The sequence below is a fragment of the Macrobrachium nipponense genome, chromosome 6 (assembly GCF_015104395.2).
Source record: "Macrobrachium nipponense isolate FS-2020 chromosome 6, ASM1510439v2, whole genome shotgun sequence".
NCBI classification, from domain to species: domain Eukaryota; kingdom Metazoa; phylum Arthropoda; class Malacostraca; order Decapoda; family Palaemonidae; genus Macrobrachium; species Macrobrachium nipponense.
The window spans coordinates 14,708,113-14,726,547 of NC_061108.1; the positions used below are offsets into that span (position 1 = coordinate 14,708,113).

The following is an 18,435-nucleotide window of genomic DNA, read 5'->3' on the forward strand; positions in this document are numbered from 1 at the left end:
AATGGTCGGTTTACAGACGTTGGTGTAAGTCTCAAGGACATTCAATTTCTAGACCTTCCTTACCGAAAGTAGCGGAGTTTTTAGTTCATTTACATCGTGACAGGGCCCTGTCACCTTCGTGCATTAAGGGTTATAGGTCTATGCTTTCCTATGTTTTTAAGGCAAGGCTTCCTGAGATCTCTTCATCTTATGTCATTAGAGATTTACTTCGATCTTTTTCCCTATCTCGACCCAGGCCGCAGTGTTCGCCTCCGACATGGGACGTTAACAAAGTCCTTCAAGCCTTAAGGTTCCCTCCGTTTGAGCCTCTGAATTCTGCCAAATTTAGGGACCTCTCTTCTAAGACACTCTTCCTTGTCTCACTGGCTACAGCCAAGAGGGTGGGTGAACTGCAAGCACTCTCTTTTCTGGTTGCCAGATCTGGACAAGACATGATTTTGTCATACCTTCCTGAATTTGTCGCAAAGACTGAATCGTCTGATAATTGCCCATTCCCGGGTCTTTCGTACTGAAGTCGCTGGTCGACTTTGTTGGTAATTTAAATGAATTAGTTCTTTGCCCTGTTAGGGCGCTCTCATGTTATTTACGCCGCACGAAGGACATTCAGGGTCGTCCCCGTCATCTGTTTGTTTCACCCCGAAATGTCAAGAGACCTATTTCAAAGAATGGTGTATCCTTTTTTCTTAAGAGATCTGATCGTTAAAACTGGTGGTTCGGCTGCTGGGAAGACCAGACGCCGAGAGCACACAGTATTAGAGCAGTTGCTACATCAGTAGCTTTTTATGAAGAACGTCTCAGTCGCCAAGGTGCTTGAGGCGGCGACTTGGCGTTCTAATTCTGTTTTTGCCTCTTTTTACTTGAGGGATATTTCTCTAGTTCTAGGCGACCTTCGTTCTTTGGGCCCGTTGGTGATGGCAGGACCGGTCGTCAGACAGGAGAATTAGGTAGTCTTCCTGTTTTACGTTTGGTTGCTACCTGTATATTATTCATTAATTTTTGTTTTGTTGTATATATTTTTTGTTTTTGTATTATAACCCATGGCAGTTTTTGACGTAGTTATAATGGGAATTAGGCAGTTTGGTATTTAGGTGTTTTTTGATGACAAGGACTGACTGCTTGGCAACTCATGCTGCTTCCATTTTCAGTGTGAAATGGTTCCAGCCACTGGTTGTCGGCACAGGCGACTACGCTTCTCCCAGAGTCGATTGCTGACCTAGGACTAGCCACTGGTTCGCTTGTCCTGACGACTCCTGCTTCTTCCACTGTCCTGGACAGGGAAATTAGTCGATGGATCGTCTGCTGTCATCTGGTGACTCGCTCACCCCATCTACTTTTTGTCTCACCTGTCTTCTCGGAGTCAGACACTCGTGTGAGATCAGGCGACATTTAGTAGCCCTGAGTTTCTTGTTGACGAAGTCGGTTGCGTTGATACACCCCCGATGATCGTGTAACACGAGACCAGGTTGGACTGTCAGGCATTCGTCCTTCGGGACTGAATCGCCTTTTTGCTCCGCGCTCCTTTCTCTGGCACCAGAAAGCTCGAGTTAGGAGTTGCTCATGAGCCGATTCGTTGCTGGCGACTTCGGGTTGCGTTGATACACCCCCAAGGTTTGCTTAGCTTTGAATCGCCCAGACAGTCCAGACACTCATCCTTTAGGGAAAGAATAGTGCTTGATAGTCTTCAGGGTGCAGCCTTGCTGTCCGCAATTCGTCTGACTGGTCACCTGGTCGGGCACCTGACTTTAGTACAGACGGACTGACTATGCACTTACTCCTTGTCCTGTGCTACCGCAGTTGGTGGCATTATGGTAGGAGACTTTGAGTTGTTAGTATCTTTGACCTTGGGTTGAGTTTTGACTGCCTATGATATATATTTCTTTGTTTGTTTTCTCCTATTCTGTCCGAAGGGGAAATTGTATTCAGATTCCCTCCTCCTTTTCAATGTGGTTAATCGGGCTAGATAAATTATATTAAGGTAATGTTTATTAATATGGAATTTTTATTCTAAAATTAATATTAATAATACTTACCTGTATAATTTATCTAGTCCCACCCATCCTACCCCACGATCTGCCTATCACAACTGATTTGAGGGAAGGTTTTTCGTATCTGTCAACGACAGTGTTGCCAACTGGCGGACAGAATAGGAGGTAACAGGGTTGCCAATGTGGTAAATTTTGGTGCGGTTTTTGGGGATTTAGGGCTAGATAAATTATACAGGTAAGTATTATTAATATTAATTTTAGAATAAAAATTCCATTTAGCAGTGGTTAATAAGTAAATTTACTGTCAGCACCCTTCTTTAAGCTGGTGTAAAGGGAATGCTATTTTAGCTTTCTGCCTTAGAGCTGATGGTAATGTTCACGCTATGATTTACAGTTCCCTGTAAGAATTCTAATTTAACCCCTTGGGGGGGAAAAAGAGGAAACTTCTCTATCCTGTTGGGTATTTAAATTTAAAGGTTAAACCTAGAACATATTTTATCTTCTTTTTAGAGACCTTGAACATCTTTGTCAAAGGTAAACGCTGGAAGAGGCAAAGTTAGCCTTTGGTTTTGTGGTTTTAAGAAAAATAGAAGTTGTGGTCAAAGGTTAGCCTGGAAGAGGCAAAAATCAGCCTTTTGTTTTGTGGTTTTATAAAACCTAGCTGTCTTTGCCAATGGTTAAGCTTGAAGGCAAAGTTAACTTTTTGTTTTGTGGTTTTAGAAAACCTAGAATGTATCTGTGAAGGTTAAGCCTGGAAGAGGCAAAGTTAACCTTTTGTGTTGTGATTTTTAGAAACTTATAACGCCTTTGCCAATGGTTAAACTTCAAGGCAAAGTTAACTTTTGTTTTGTGGTTTTAGAAAACCTAGAATGTTTTTGTGAAGGTTAAGCCTGGAAGAGGCAAAGTTAACCTTTTTTAGTATTTTAGAAACTGTCAAGGAACACAAGGTCCTCTGTGACATATGGATAGGCTAGTGCATGCAAACTAGCTCCATATCTTCTACCTTATTGAAGTTAAACATTCATAATGTGAGCAGCAGTTGCAACTTCATTTAGTGTTAAGTCAATTTGTTGCTCCAGAATAGGATTGATGTATCACAGTAGAAGTATAATTCAGTTTTTGCCTGATCACTACCTTAAGTTTACAGAATTGTGTTTGAAAACAGTAAAGCCCTTAATCCACTACTAGTAGTGGGTAGTCTTTTCCTGAGCCGAAAAAGAGCAATTCTTTAGGCTCTTTTGTTTAAATCCCGGGTTTTAAAATTTTAGGGAGCGTGAAGGTAAAATTTTGTATAGGAGCGTACCTTTATATTGTAAAAGTATTCATTTTAAGTGACTGTCGTCTGATAGGGCTTTTGGACCCAGGCACAGGGGTCCCTCATACCGCTTATGTTTCATGCTGGCTGAATCGAAGCGGTTTTTTCTGCAAGGCTGCTCTTTGCTGCATACGTATGAGAGCCTTGCTCCCTGGATGGAATCCAACTCTGGTGGTAGTAAAATCCACCAAGGATTCCAGATCAGGTGAGAATGTTTTGGGTTTCGTATAAAAAACCTTTAGCCCGAATGGCTGAGCGGAATTTTGTCTAGCTGCACTACCCATCATCCTGTTCTTAATGTGGGAATCAGCTAAATTTAACAGTAGGTAAGATTAATCTCAAGTAATATAAATTTTCATAATAAAATTTATTATTTGGATACTTACCTACTGTTAAAGTAAGCCCACCCAGCCTCCCCACAACTTAGTGGGCTGTCAAGGAGAATTCTGACAAGAGCTGAAACATTTGAAACACCCCTGGTGGAGAGCAGGTAAACTAGACAGTCATCCGGGCAGCCATTCGATTTTTTTGTTTGAATGCTGACTCGCCTAATCGGTGGGGAGATATAGCTAATTGTTCCGACACGGCATACAAACCTTCGGTCCTTTTACAATAGGAAGGTACTAGCGGCAGCTGGATAGGTCGTAAGCTTTCGAACAAGGGGTTCGGTAGTTAAATGCTTGTCCGACAGGCGCGCGCGCGCGACTGGGAGGTAAACAAATCACTTTTGCTTTCGGCCTGCTGGCGTGTAGACGTGTATCATCGCTCTCTGCCCGCTTCATCGTCGTTGCTTTCGCATGGTTGTGTTTTTCTTTTTCTATTTATCTAGTGAAACTGAATTGTAAGTACAATCATTTCATATTTATTTACATTGAATTCAATTGTGAATTAAAGGATCTTGGTTTCTCCACGCCCTCCGATTACCCGAGTGCCGGGACTGAAGGGCGTAAGTGCGGGAATTCATTTTTCCCAGAAATGATCCTCTTATTGTGTATGCTCGGTGCTGAGGGCGAGAGAGCGCTCGCTCCGAGCTTATATTTTGGTTGGAAATGTGTAGATGAAAATCGTAAGTAAGTGCCCTTTTCATTTATATTTTTTTGACCTGTATGCTCGTTGCCGAGCGAATGCGCTCGGCACGAAAACTTATTCTGTATGGAAGTGGAATCGCAAGTACAGTATTCTTTTTCATTTTCGTATATTTATTTTGATTGTAGCAATACTCATTTTGGATCAGTTTCCGCTCTTACCCGGAAATTGATCCTTTCCCCTTTTTATTTGACTGAAGTGAAATCGCAAGTGCAGTTCTTTTTCATTTTCATATTTTATTGAGATTGCATTATTTACTTGGATCAATGTTTCCGCAATTGTTCGGGAATTGATCCTTCCCCTTTTTATTTTGTATGAAGTGAAATCGCAAGCGCAGTATTCTTTTTCATTTTCATATATATTTTGATTGCATCAATTCATTATGGATTAAGGTTTCCGTTCATAATCGGGAATGGATCCTTTTACCCTTGCGCTCGGTACCGAGGGCGCAAATGCGCTCGATCCGAGCCCTTATTCATTGTGAAGTGAATCGTAATGCAAGATTCTTTTTCATTTTATTCCTTTTATTATTGATTGCATCAATATTTATTTGGTTCAAGTTCCGCTCAGTCAGGGAATTGATCCTTATGCCCTTGCATTCGGTGCCGAGGGCACGATTGCTCTCGGGCTCTTATTATTATTGTTGGGTACATGGGTGCTGTGCGGGGGTGGGGAACGAGAATCCCCCCCCCCCCCCCCCCCTCAGCTCCCCACAGATGGCCCTTCCCCTTCGGGGGGGGGGTTATCTGGGTTCTCTCCTCGCCTGAATCCGTCGAGCGCGGGGAGGGCGCTCGGTGCCCGATGTACAATTGTATTTGGGGTCTTCCGCTCGTTCGGTGTGGGGCTCACCCCCCCGCGCGAGGGGACTTCCCCCCCACTAATCACTACTACTGTTATTTCCGCAGGTGCTACTGCCACGAGGGTGGACCTTGGTGAGGTATGGGCATCCTTCGATTTGCAGGGCGTGCTAGTGTCCAGGGGCTGCGGTTCTATGTCTGGGCCTACTGCGGTCACCCATGGAGTGGTGACCACGACAACGATATCGACTCCAGGTGACGACGTCCCTCCTCACCTGGTGTACTCGCCTCACGTGGTAACAGTCTTGCCTACAGCCGCTGTGAAGTGCCGTTCGCCGTACCGAGAGGGGGGCGTGCCGCCGCCGCTCGTGGTTGCCGCGCTGCCGCGACCACACTTCCGCTGCCCTAGAGCTCGCCCCTGGACCTGCCGCCGGTACCAGGATGTTGCTGGCTGCTGCTCCACTTCCTGTGTTTCCGGTGCTGCCTGCCGTACCTGCCGATTCTGGGCTGACTGTCCATGCAGTTGCTGCGCTGGCTGTCCCTGCCGTTGCTGCGCTGGCTGTCCCTGCCGTTGCTGCGCTGGCTGTCCCTACCGATGCTGTGCTGGCTGTGCCTGCTGTTCCTGAGATGCCCATACCTGCTGACGTCGTCCCTGTTCGTGGTGGTACTACCCCAGACTTTGGTCTGTCTGTACAGGTGCGTCCGGGCCATGTAGCTTCGGCTACAGCAGCCCCGGCTCCGCCCTGGATAGCAGATCTTACGTCTGTCCTGAGGAAGCTGACGAAGAAGAGGAGGAAGGTGTCGTCGTCGTCGTCTTCATCTTCTTCATCGTCGTCGGCTGCCGCCTCTTCCCCTTCGACTTCTAGGGCTTCACAGCCGAGGAAGAAGAAGGTTGCCTCCTCCCTCCTAAGAAGTCTCCCTCGGGAGCTTCTCGGGACCCGTCTCACCTCGGTGGGACGGGAGGGTTCCTTCCGCTGGTCCTCCTGCTCCTTCGGACGCGTCCCGCTCTTCTTCCTTTCCGCAAGGAAGAAGACTTACGGGGACCAGAGGGGTACCGGCTAACACCAGTACTTCCTCGCCTGGTGTCAGTGGTTCTGCCACTGCATCAGGGTCCGTCTCGGCCTCTCGTTCGCGGGAGGTACCGAGTGTACGGTCGCCTACCAGCGACCGTGCAGCCAGGAACCAGACCTCTGAGCCCGCTCAGCGTCAGGTTCACGGCACGGAGCGGAAGACTGGTGACAGCCGCTCACGCGACTCTCACCAGACCAGCTCTCGCTCTCGCGGCGACCAGCTGGCTACCCGGGACGTGACGGTCCACGACCGGCCACGGGCTGAGGCTGGGAAGAGGTCCCCCCGTTCGCCGGTGCCAGCCACGGCCGGAACCAGCGATGTGACGTGCCGTGAGGACAAGCACCGGTCTCACCGTGACAGTGGAGCCTGCAGGTCGCCTGACCGTCGATCGGGTACGGCAACCAGCACCAGCTCTTCTGACACTCGAGATCGGGGCCGCTGTGCTCAGTCCAGCCGTTCTCCACAGCGAGACGGTTCGACCAGGCCTGCAGCTCGATCGCCACCACGGGTTGACGATCGCCTGCAGCCCTCCAAGCCTGCTGGTTCTGCCAGCGAGCGAGGAGGGAGCGTCAGGTCTGCCTCTCCCGTACCTTCAACCTCCTCGGGTTACACCGGGAGGAGTGAGGTATTGAGGAGTGATCGTGAGGGGTGCGCCCCTCATGATCCCACCACGACGCCCTACGTGCCAGGCACGGTTCTTGGACCGGCCAGGACGTATGCGCAAGTGGCTGGAGGAGACCGAGAGGGCTGTCGCTGTTCCCCCTCCTTAGGGGGGAGGTTCTCGGAATATGCTCTTGTTCGAAGGGCTTAACGGTCCTACTCTGCAAGATGCTGTGACTTCCGAGATCCAGAGGAACTTTGCCGAGGTTATGGTGCTGATTCGTCAGCACAACGACCTCGGGGAAGGATCGCCGCTCCCACCAGCAGAGCCACGTCTCGGCTCGAGTCTTTTTGGGGCCCGAGAGGGAACCCAAATCGACGGTGGGTCTGCCGCGATCGGAGCTTGCCGACTGTGTTGAACCAGGTAGTCTCTCGTTTCCGGACAAGAAGGCTCTCTCAGTTCTGGCCGGTCGAACAAGCTACTTCCACCTCCTCTACTGCGACAGAGGCGTTTTTACGTGTCTTCGGACACCGTATTTGAATACCCCTTCGGTCCTCCTGAGAGGTTTCGACCTCGACGAGGACTGGAATGAGTCGGAGGACGGTATCGGCTCTCTCCTGTCAGGTGTCGATCAGCCCCACCCAGACGACGTTCACAGTGGCGGCAGACCCTTACCTACAGTATGAGTTCGTAACCCTCGAGTCCTGGTGTGACTGTAAGAATAGATAAGTGAATGAGAGAGTGACTGGCTTCTCTTCCTATCTTTTTCTCCCCCTCTACCTGTGGGTAGAGGGATACGGTCATCACCTTGCTGGATAAGGACGAGATGCAGGTGAGCTACTCGACAGAGCCCCATCCTATCCCTTTCACTAGGGATGGGAGCGAATATCCACCACTTCCTCCTACAAGGGGGGGGAAGTGGATGCCAACAAGAGACAAACCATAATTTTATGTTGCCTCTTGCAAATAGGAACTTGTTCTTGTTTGCTGGTACGAAGAGATACGCTTGCCTCTCTCTTAGTACTTGGTCCAGAGGTCTGACCATTGATCCTGCGGTGCACACCCCGATCAATCGGACAGAGGCTTGGATCCCTCCCTCGCTCTTACGACCAGGGAGGCATTCCAAGGTTGGGCGAACACCAGTCTGTTCACAAAAGACTCAGATTCCTCCCACCAAGAAGTGAGTCTTCCTATTGTAAAAGGACCGAAGGTTTGTATGCCGTGTCGGAACAAATGACAATTTGTCCAAAATTGCATTTTTCCTAACTATACAAACCTGAGGTCCTTTTACACATAGTCCCACCTCATGCCACCCCTCACTCTGCAGTTTTTGCTTGGGCCAAAGCAAAAGTGATTTGTTTACCTCCCAGTCGCGCGCGCGCGCCTGTCAGACAAGCAGTTAACTACCGAACCCCTTGTTCGAAAGCTTACGACCTATCCAGCTGCCGCTAGTACCTTCCTATTGTAAAAGGACCTCAGGTTTGTATAGTTAGGAAAAATGCAATTTTGGACAAATTGTCATATTTAACAGTAGCTAAGTATCCAAATAATGAATTTCATTATGAAAATTTATATAATTTCAGTATGTGTAACTTACTTGTAGATAAGGTGCTAGGTGGTTGGTTGCTGACTGTTCTAAGGAACAGCACATGTTTTTGCTTATGATAATAAGGTTGTTTTGAACAAGACAGGATTTTATCCCTCAGTCAGTTTTTAATTTTTTGTGTGGAAGTTGTGTTCTTATGTTCCATTTGTCTGCTTTGTTAATAAATTTGATGAAAGCTATTAAGTGGATGTTGATTAAATGAAGGCTGCATTTATTAGATTACTCCATGTGATTAATTCTTCTTTGATAAAGCTTGGATGATTTTTCACCCCTGAAACAACCCCAAATCCTTCAATGCCCATCAAAAATATGTCTGCATAGGGGTCAGAATTATTTTTGTTATTATCAATAGTACAGTTGTAGATATCACCATTTTACTCAGTTATACTAGAACCTTGAACCAAATTACATTGTTAACCCTTAAACGCCGAAGCGGTTAAAAAAAAAATTGTCTCCCGTGTGCCGGAGGTGTTTCAGAGTGAGCGCGGAAGTGGAAAAAATATTTTTTTCAAAAAATCACAGCGTGCTTAGTTTTCAAGATTAAGAATTCATTTTTGGCTCCTTTTTTTGTCATTGGCTGAAGCTTAGTATGCAACCATCAGAAATTAAAAAAATTATCATTATCATATATAAATAATGCGATATATGATAGCGCAAAAACGAAATTTCATATATAATTGTATTCAAATCGCGCTGTACGCAAAACGGTTAAAGGTAACAAGTTACTTTTTTTTCGTTGTAATGTACACTAAATTGCGATCATTTTGGTATATAACGCATTGTAAAACAATAAAAGCAACACGGAGAAAATATTATCACAAAATAATGCATGAATTCGTAACGTGCGGACGTAAACAAATATTATTTTCAAAAATTCACCATAAATCTAAATATTGTCCTAGAGACTTCCAATTTCTTTCAAAATGAAGACAAATGATTGAATATTACTATACTGTAAGAGTATTAGCTTACAATTGAAGTTTTCGACCATATCTGACGAGTTAAAGTTGACCGAATGTCTAATTTTTTTATATATATATTTTTTATATACAATTATTTCGGAAATAAGAAAAGCTACAACCTTCAAATATTTTTCGTTTTATTCTACATAAAATTGCGCACATTTTCATATATAAAACTTTACGAAATGCCTAATCTGAAATGGAGCAAATATTCCAAGAATGGGATGTACGCATTTCGGAGATTTGTGGCGGAGAATCCGCGCGCGGAGGGAAGGAAAGTTTTTTTTTAAATTCACCATACATCTAAATATTGTGCTAGAGACTTCGAATTTGTTTCAAAATGAAGATAAATGACTGAATATTACTAGACTGTAAGAGTTTTAGCTTACAATTGCGTTTTGCGACCATTTCGGTAGAGTCAAAGTTGACCGAACGTGGTTTTTTCTCTATTTATCGTGGTTTATATGTAAATATTTCAAAAATGAGAAAAGCTACAACCTTCAATTATTTTTTGTTGTATTCTACATGAAATTGCACACATTTTCATACATAAAACTTTGTGTAACGGCTAATTTAAAATGGTGCAAACATTACCACGTATGATTTTTTCGGAAGAGTTACCGCGCGGACGTAAAGAAAATGTTATTTTTTTTAAAAATTCACCATAAATCGAAATATTGTGCTAGAGACTTCCAATTTGTTGCCAAATGAAGGTAAATGATTGTATATTCCTAGAATATAAGCGTTTTAGCTTACAATTGCGTTTTTCTACCATTTCAGTAGATTCAAAGTTGACCGAAGGTTGAAAATTTGTCACATCATTTTTTATATGAAAATATTTCAAAATTGATAAAAGCTACAACCATGGGTTGTTTTTAGTTATATTGTGCATGAAATTGCGCACATTTCCATATATAAAACTTTATATAACGGCTAATTTTAAAATTTGTGCAAACATTACCACAATCGCATGTATGATTTTTTTCGGAAGAGTTACCGCGCGGACGTAAGGAAAAAGTTTTTTCATAAATTCACCATAAATCGAAATATTGTGCTAGAGACTTCCAATTAGTTGCAAAATTAAGGTAAATGATTTAATATTACTAAAATATAAGAGTTTTAGCTTACAATTGCGTTTTTCGACCATTTCGGTAGAGTCAAAGTTGACCAAAGGTTGAAATTTTGGCACTTATCGTTATTTATATGAAAATATCTCAAAACTGGTAAAAGCTACAATCATGAGTATTTTTTTGTTGTATTCTACATAAAAATGCACACATTTTTATATATAATACTCCATGTAACGGCTAATTTAAAATGGTACAAAAATTATGTCAAAGTGACGAAATAATTTCTGAGATGTGTGTCAGATACTTTTTAGTGCGGCAAGAAAGAAATTCGCGCTTGTGCGCCTGCGTAACAATTGTAAACAAAACAACCCCTTGATCCGTGAACTCTCAGCATCCCCCAAGGCGCGTGATTCAAGAGTTTTCGGCTGGTAGGCCTAAAGTATTTTTCCGCGAATTTAAAAAAAAAACTGTATGTCGACGTAAAATACGTCCAGTCGGCACCCGAGAGACAAAAAATGTTGACGTTAAATACGTCCAGTCGGCGTTTAAGGGTTAAGGGCGTGAAGGGTGTTGCATATATTGTAAGGAGTATAATTATGTACTACTTGACATTTTTGTGTCATAGGGCTTTCCCCAGTGTTAGTTATACATGTAATTAGTTGTTCTATGTAGTCTTGTCCTTGTCCTTATGTACACAATATGTATTGTGCGAAACACAGTGAGCATTTGTAGATTTGACAGCTTTATGAGCCTTGGCAGTGATCTATAGTTTGAGGAGCTAAAGTCCAGGCTTTAGTTAACTAGGGTATAACACACAAATTCTTTTAACTACTACTGTATAATCCTTAAGTGGTATGGACAGGCAGGAATATGTTATTTCTCCTTAAATTTCAGAAAATATAGTTGTTTCTTGTGAAAAAGTAAACACATGATCAATTATCCTAATATCCTTCAAATCATGAGTTGTATTTGTGAAATATGATAACTTTAGAAGAGGGATAACTTCTGATAATGAGTGGCCCTTCTTAACATATTGTATATGCTTTGGGTTTCAGATTTTCTAAAGGTACTTTCATCCATCAAGTACATTATGTATAATAAAGTCTTGATCATTGAATCCTTGTAGTTACACATGTATATGATATCAAATTATTGTTAGGGATCTTTGCTTTTAAAATTTGGTAGATTGTCACTCCTCCTCTTGTGTTTTAGGTGTAAACATTATATTGTAAGATTTTCTTTGGTTTTACTTTTAGCTCTGCTTAATTTTGTAGATTCTCCAACCAGCCCGAGAAGAGTCTACTTGAGACTCAGAGGTCTGGAAAAACTAACCCCTATTAATAATAATAATAATGTAGATTATTCTAGTTTTACCTTATCATGTGAAACTATTGAACTACATTATTCATTCTTGGTCTTTTGCAAGTATGTAATTTTGTTATTCCCTAAAGATTGCCATTTCTTTTGGACTCATTCGAGGATAACTTGGGTCTAGCAGGTTGTCTGGTCCTTGCAAGGTAATTGTGTAATCCTTTATCTTTTGTCATAATAGGTAGCAAGAAGATGTTTGCAGCTTTGCTAGAGAGATGTCTACATAGAAAAGTGGCTCCAATAGTACGTTTCATTCCACGAAAGAATACATCAGTCTCATGGGCAGCGCTTATTCCACAAGCAGAAGAATTAGATGGGAGCAATTGTCAAGTTGTTCCTCCAGGGTTTATTGCATGCCATCTCCCATTTGCAGGTATGATTTTAAGTTTATCCTGTAGCATTAATTGTATTTATTCTGCATAACATCATTGCCACTAGAGCCGTGTGATGCAGAGCTTTGGTGAAATTCTGGCACTCATTTTTTAATCTCTTCCCCACAAGTCCTCCTCCACTCATCCTTCATCCTATAGGAGCACATTTAGTCTTCCCAGGGGTTGTGCAAGGACATTTCCAAGCCATCTCCATTTCCCTTTTATCATTATCTCATCTACATATGGAACTTTGGTATTTTCACTCTTGGTATCAGAATTGAGAACCCTGAAGCTAGGGTTTGATTAATGCAACATGTATTTGCCTTAGGTTAGACTGAAGAACAAGACCTACCTGTTTTATTTTTGCCAATTTTGTTTGTTTACTTGTGGAAAGATGACGTCTTCCAATGGATGAGTATGCTATTCTTAAGAGAAAGATGAATTTTTATCGATCATCTGGCCATTGATACAAACACATAATGATACCAGTTATACGTGTCACAAGGGACGCAGCCACTACGCTCTATTTTTGTTGGTACCAGTACTGATAATAATACTGCCTAAGTAGAATTGTAGCTTTATTGTACATTGCATTATCAACTTTTCAGTCTTATTGTCAATGGAGTATGGGTAACCCCAACTTCATTGATAATGCACTCATATAACCAGTTCAACCAGTTTTCAAGTCTTTTCACCTAGTATTGATGAATGAAAATGCATAAAATGGGCTGAGAAACCTTTTTTTTTTTTTTAAGTAGTTTCCAGAAATTGTAAATAATTTATATTTTAGTAGAAAAGAGGAATATCTGATTGAATCATTCATATGTTACTGTTTCATTTTATGGGTATGTGTATACTAATTTTCATCATCTTGTATTACCTCATGCATCCACAGATTAGTATTGTCACAAATTCACAGATGGGAAATATGTCACAGTAGGAATTTTCTTTTAATTCCACAGATTGAGAAATGACAGCATTTATATGAGAGTAATATTCAACTTAAAATGGAGTGTAATTCTATTTGGTGTATGTGAGTTACAGTTATATATTTTGGAAGGTACTTTTGCATTTTTTTTTATTGCAGACGATTTTCGCAATATTGAGATGGAGAATATGACTCGTGCTACTCCAGATCAAGTTGATGCAGCAAAGGCAGTCATACAAAAACTGCACTTCACATATAATCCTGAAGGCTTTGATAATCCAAGCCTTCAAACTCACTGGCGTAACATTGAGGCTCTAGCACTGAATAGGTCTGAATTGGAACCTGTTTCAGATCACACAGGTAATGCAATTATGGAAATTTTTTGCATGCAAGTTGTCATAATACTTCAAGTGACAATGAAATGGCTTTTTATTTTAGTACGGTAGAATTTGGTGTTTTCAGTTACAAAAATCAACTGTTATTTTACACATAACTTTGCATTAAATCATTTAGTTTAACACTGCAATTATGTAGTATTTTTAAGAAGTGCAAGAATATGTTTAAGGTACCATTTGCAGTAAGGGCTATTCATCTTCAGAACATCCATATACTGTATAGGATCTGTAGTATTGTAACTGTTGATATTTGTGTACCATTTACGAATACATGTACCTCTTAAACAATTACGATTTTAATCATTTCTACTTACACCATTTGCATTTGGGAAGTTTCCTGAATGTTTGTAAAGTTGGTAATTCAAATTTTCATCTTCATAAGGCTGAAAATTCTCTAGTAGTAAAAGGATTTTTTTTTTAAAGAACAAATCCTTATGCTGAGCTCTTTAATTTAAGACTTCGCTGCAGAACTCTCTGCCTAACACGTTTCATCCATTCTCTCTCTCTGGTCTCTTCTTCCATACCGTTCTGTCATTGTCTTTGCCTGAGCTCTAGTTTACATCCTTTATTCATGAAGGAATCCTTTTGGCAAAGCTCATTTAGTCTAGAAATTTGTCGTAGTACTCTATGAAACTATCGCATTAATACTATATAGTAATAATAATGTAAGCGTTTGATTTGACTACATTTCAGTTCCTCCCAATGATCGAATTCTTAAGAAAGCGGGTAAACTACTAGATGAACTTCGGGACTTAGTGTATCCACCCTCTTATGATCCAGCTAACCCTCCAAAGAAAAGGCCAACAGCATCATCTACTCCTGCACCAAAGAAACCAAAAATTGACCCAAAAAGTATGAGTGTAGAAGACTTGGCAAAAGAAGGAAAAGTAAGTTAAGGTGTCACTTTTGTCATAATTAGTAAAGTCATCCCTTGATCTTTATGGCAGTGGTGTCAAGACCCCATGGATTTTGAATGTATAGCTGTGTGTTTTACCACTTCAGATTAAAGATATCAACTATCCCTACATATAGATACGTATTTATATAAAAAAAAAATGTTTTAATACTTTGATGTTACTGAACATCATAGGGAACCAACCTCAGTTGTCTTGCAATAGCTGAAGATTCAAGGTGTGTTTAAGACTTTGAGGTGCATGTTTGGCTAGCAATACTGCTACTGAGTGAGAGGATGAATGAAAATCGAATGGTAGAGGAAGTGGGATAACTTTTTGTAGCCTGGGGCCAATGACCCCTAGGGCTTACTGAGCATAGTTTGCCTTGCAAGGGGCATTGTAGATGGTGGTAAAAGTTTTTTGTACTATCTCTTAAACCTCAGCTCTATTAGTTTCTGCCTTTAATTTTCATCTGTTCCCTTTGGTCTCTTTCCGTCTAGTTGCCCAACAACAACTTGACCTTCCTTCGGCTGAGAATATAGACATGTGACTGAGTAGTCACATTAAATTTCTCCATAAAACTTCTCCATAATAAAAATGCAACTTAGGAAATTCTACATAAATCCCACAGCACTGTTGTAGGAAGTAATAACTCCTTTTTGATGATGTTATAGGGAGGATTTATAAATTAGGAAAGGTAAAGCTTGTGGAATGATGTGCTTACCATTGAGATTTTATAAATATTCACTGTCTTTCTTAGCATTCTAGGCTCCTAGAATGGTGAAGAACAAGTTTTGGAGGATAGTATTGTGAAGTGAAGTATGAGAGTTGTGCAGAGCAGCTTATAGTGTTTATTGGGAGAGCAGCTTTCAAATTATCTTCATTATTCCACCTTAACCCTCTTACACCGAAGCGGTAAAAAAAAAAAAAATTGTCTCCCGTGTGCCGGAGGTGTTTCAGAGTGAGCGCGGAAGTGGAAAAAATATTTTTTTCAAAAAATCACAGCGCGCTTAGTTTTCAAGATTAAGAGTTCATTTTTGGCTCCTTTTTTTCATTGGCTGAAGTTTAGTATGTAACCATCAGAAATGAAAAAAATTATCATTATCATATATAAATAATGCGATATATGATAGCGCAAAAACGAAATTTCATATATAATTGTATTCAAATCGCGCTGTGCGCAAAACGGTTAAAGGTAACAAGCTACTTTTTTTTTTCGTTGTAATATACACTAAATTGTGATCATTTTGGTATATAACACATTGTAAAACTATAAAAGCAACACAGATAAAATATTATCACAAAATAATGCATGAATTCGTAACGCGCGGACGTAAACAAATATTTTTTTCAAAAATTCACCATAAATCTAAATATTGTCCTAGAGACTTCCAATTTCTTTCAAAATGAAGACAAATGATTGAATATTACTATACTGTAAGAGTATTAGCTTACAATTGCAGTTTTTGACCATATCTGACGAGTTAAAGTTGACCGAATGTCAAAATTTTTGTTTTTATTATATATTTTTTGTATATGCAATTATTTTGGAAAATAAGAAAAGCTTAAAACCTGCCTTGAAAATTTTTCGTTTTATTCTACATGAAATTGCGCACATTTTCATATATAAAACTCTATGAAATGCCTAATATGAAACGGAACAAATATTCCGAGAATGGTACGTACGCATTTCGGAGATTTGTGGCGGAGAATCCGCGCGCGGAGGGAAGGAAAGAATTTTTTTAAAATCCACCATAAATCTAAATATTTTGCTAGAGACTTCGAATTTGTTTCAAGATGAAGATAAATGACTGAATATTACTAGACTGTAAGAGTTTTAGCTTACAATTGCGTTTTTCGACCATTTCGGTAGAGTCGAAGTTGACCGAACGTGGTTTTTTTCTAGTTATCGTGATTTATATGCAAATATTTCAAAAATGAGAAAAGCTACAACCTTCAATTATTTTTTGTTGTATTCTACATGAAATTGCGCACATTTTCATATATAAAACTTTATGTAACGGCTAATTTAAAATGGGGCAAACATTACCACAATCGCACGTATGATTTTTTCGGAAGAGTTACCGCGCGGACGTAAAGAAAATGTTATTTTTTTTAAAAATTCACCATAAATCGAAATATTGTGCTAGAGACTTCCAATATGTTGCAAAATGAAGGTAAATGCTTGAATATTACTAAAATATAAGCGTTTTAGCTTACAATTGCGTTTTTCGACCATTTCGGTAGAGTCAAAGTTGACCGAAGGTTGAAATTTTGGCAATTATCGTTATTTATATGAAAATATCTCAAAACTGATAAAAGCTACAACCATGAGTATTTTATTGTTGTATTCTACATAAAAATGCGCACATTTTCATATATAATACTTCATGTAACGGCTAATTTACAATGGTACAAAAATTATGTCAAAGTGACGAAATAATTTCCGAGATGTGCCTGCGTAACGATTGTAAACAAAACAATACCTTGATCCGTGAACTCCCAGCATCCCCCAAGGCGTGTGATTCAAAAGTTTTAGGCTGGTAGGCCTATAAGTAACTTTCCGCGAATTTTAAAAAAACTTGTAAGTCGACGTAAAATACGTCCAGTCGGCACACGGGAGACAAAAAATGTTGACGTAAAATACGTCCAGTCGGCGTAAGAGGGTTAATATACAGTTCTTTTTAAAACTTCTAGCTTTATTAGGGACTACTTTATTGTATTTACTTTCTGCCTATTTTTACTAGACCACAGAGTGTTGGACCCTTAAATCTGAAGGATGACAGTTTAGAGCCTTTTCTCTAAATTACCCACATAGCAAAAAAAGTTGGGTTTATTTATGAGTTGAAAGTATAGTGTAAATACTGTAATCTGATGCTCAACAATTTATTATTTTTTTTTATTGTAGGTTGACAAATTAAACATGGATCAACTGAAGTCCTGGCTTCAAGAACGAGGTGTCAGGGTCACGGGGAAGAAGAAAGCACAGTTAGTGCAGGATGTTATGGATGAATTAGGTGCATAGAATTTGGAATGTATAATTTAGTTTATGTATGATGTACAAAGTACTTCAGATACTTTCAGTTCCTTTTTGGTTTTCCAGGTAACTGTTTGTTATTCTGAAGAAAAATGCACTTGAGATGCACTTTTGAAATTCAGGTGCCTTACTCTTATTCAAAGGGAGGTGTATAGTGCAAACGTTTTTCTTGTTGATAATAGTTTATGAATGTTTTCTGGATGCTAAATTTACAAGAATTTATTTCGGTTACTTTCATGAAAGTGAGCAAAACATGTCTATTGTGTAACTTTAACATATGAAAAAAACTGTCTGCCTAATTAGCTTATACTATAATTAAGAATTACATTGCATCACACAGAAGATTAAATAAATTTTTTTTTAACCAGATGGTGGAAAATTCACTTTAAAAGATCTACCCTTTTAAGTAACAGTTTTTTATGAGTGACTGTAATTTAGCATCCTGAATTTTGTTAGTGTTGTTTCAGTGTTTTAGTTTTTTTTTTATATTTTTTACCAAATTCTTTTCTTTCAGGAACTGAACAAGTAGTTAGTAGGTAGATTAAGCTCAAATATATTTTGTAATTTTTTTTTATACTGTGAAAGGGGTTCCTATTATTTTTTCTGCAGAGTTTGCAAAGAAAGACCCCAACAGAACCAGTTTAATAATTGTGCAAGATTTATCATACAATTCTACTTGACAGAAATCTAAGTTCCTGTTACAGAGCAAAATACGTATCTGGTTTTTTCTATCTAAAAACATTGTAAGGTATATCTTTGAGTGTGAGAATGTGTATCAGTTATTCATAATTTGTAATAAAACACTTGTAAACTGTCTTGGTAGGTAATAGATACCTTCAAACTGCTGGAATATTAACTATCTCTTATTATGTGCATCATCCAGAATGTGTCAATTCTTATTTAAGCCCTCTCAGAATAGAATATCCATATTTGGAAAAATTTACAGA

The 18,435-nt window shown here is 40.2% G+C and overlaps 1 protein-coding gene across 1 annotated transcript in view; it reads left to right on the top strand.

Annotated features, from left to right (window-relative positions):
• LOC135216404 (X-ray repair cross-complementing protein 5-like) overlaps window positions 1–17,627 on the top strand; it is a 205,487-nt gene extending 187,860 nt beyond the window's left edge. The window contains exons 10-13 of the mRNA XM_064251693.1: window positions 12,046–12,237; window positions 13,323–13,523; window positions 14,252–14,445; window positions 17,360–17,627. Of these exons, the coding sequence (XP_064107763.1) occupies window positions 12,046–12,237; window positions 13,323–13,523; window positions 14,252–14,445; window positions 17,360–17,476 (704 nt within the window). The 3' untranslated portion in view covers window positions 17,477–17,627. The remainder of the gene's footprint in view (window positions 1–12,045; window positions 12,238–13,322; window positions 13,524–14,251; window positions 14,446–17,359) is intronic.
• Window positions 17,628–18,435: the final 808 nt, after the last annotated feature.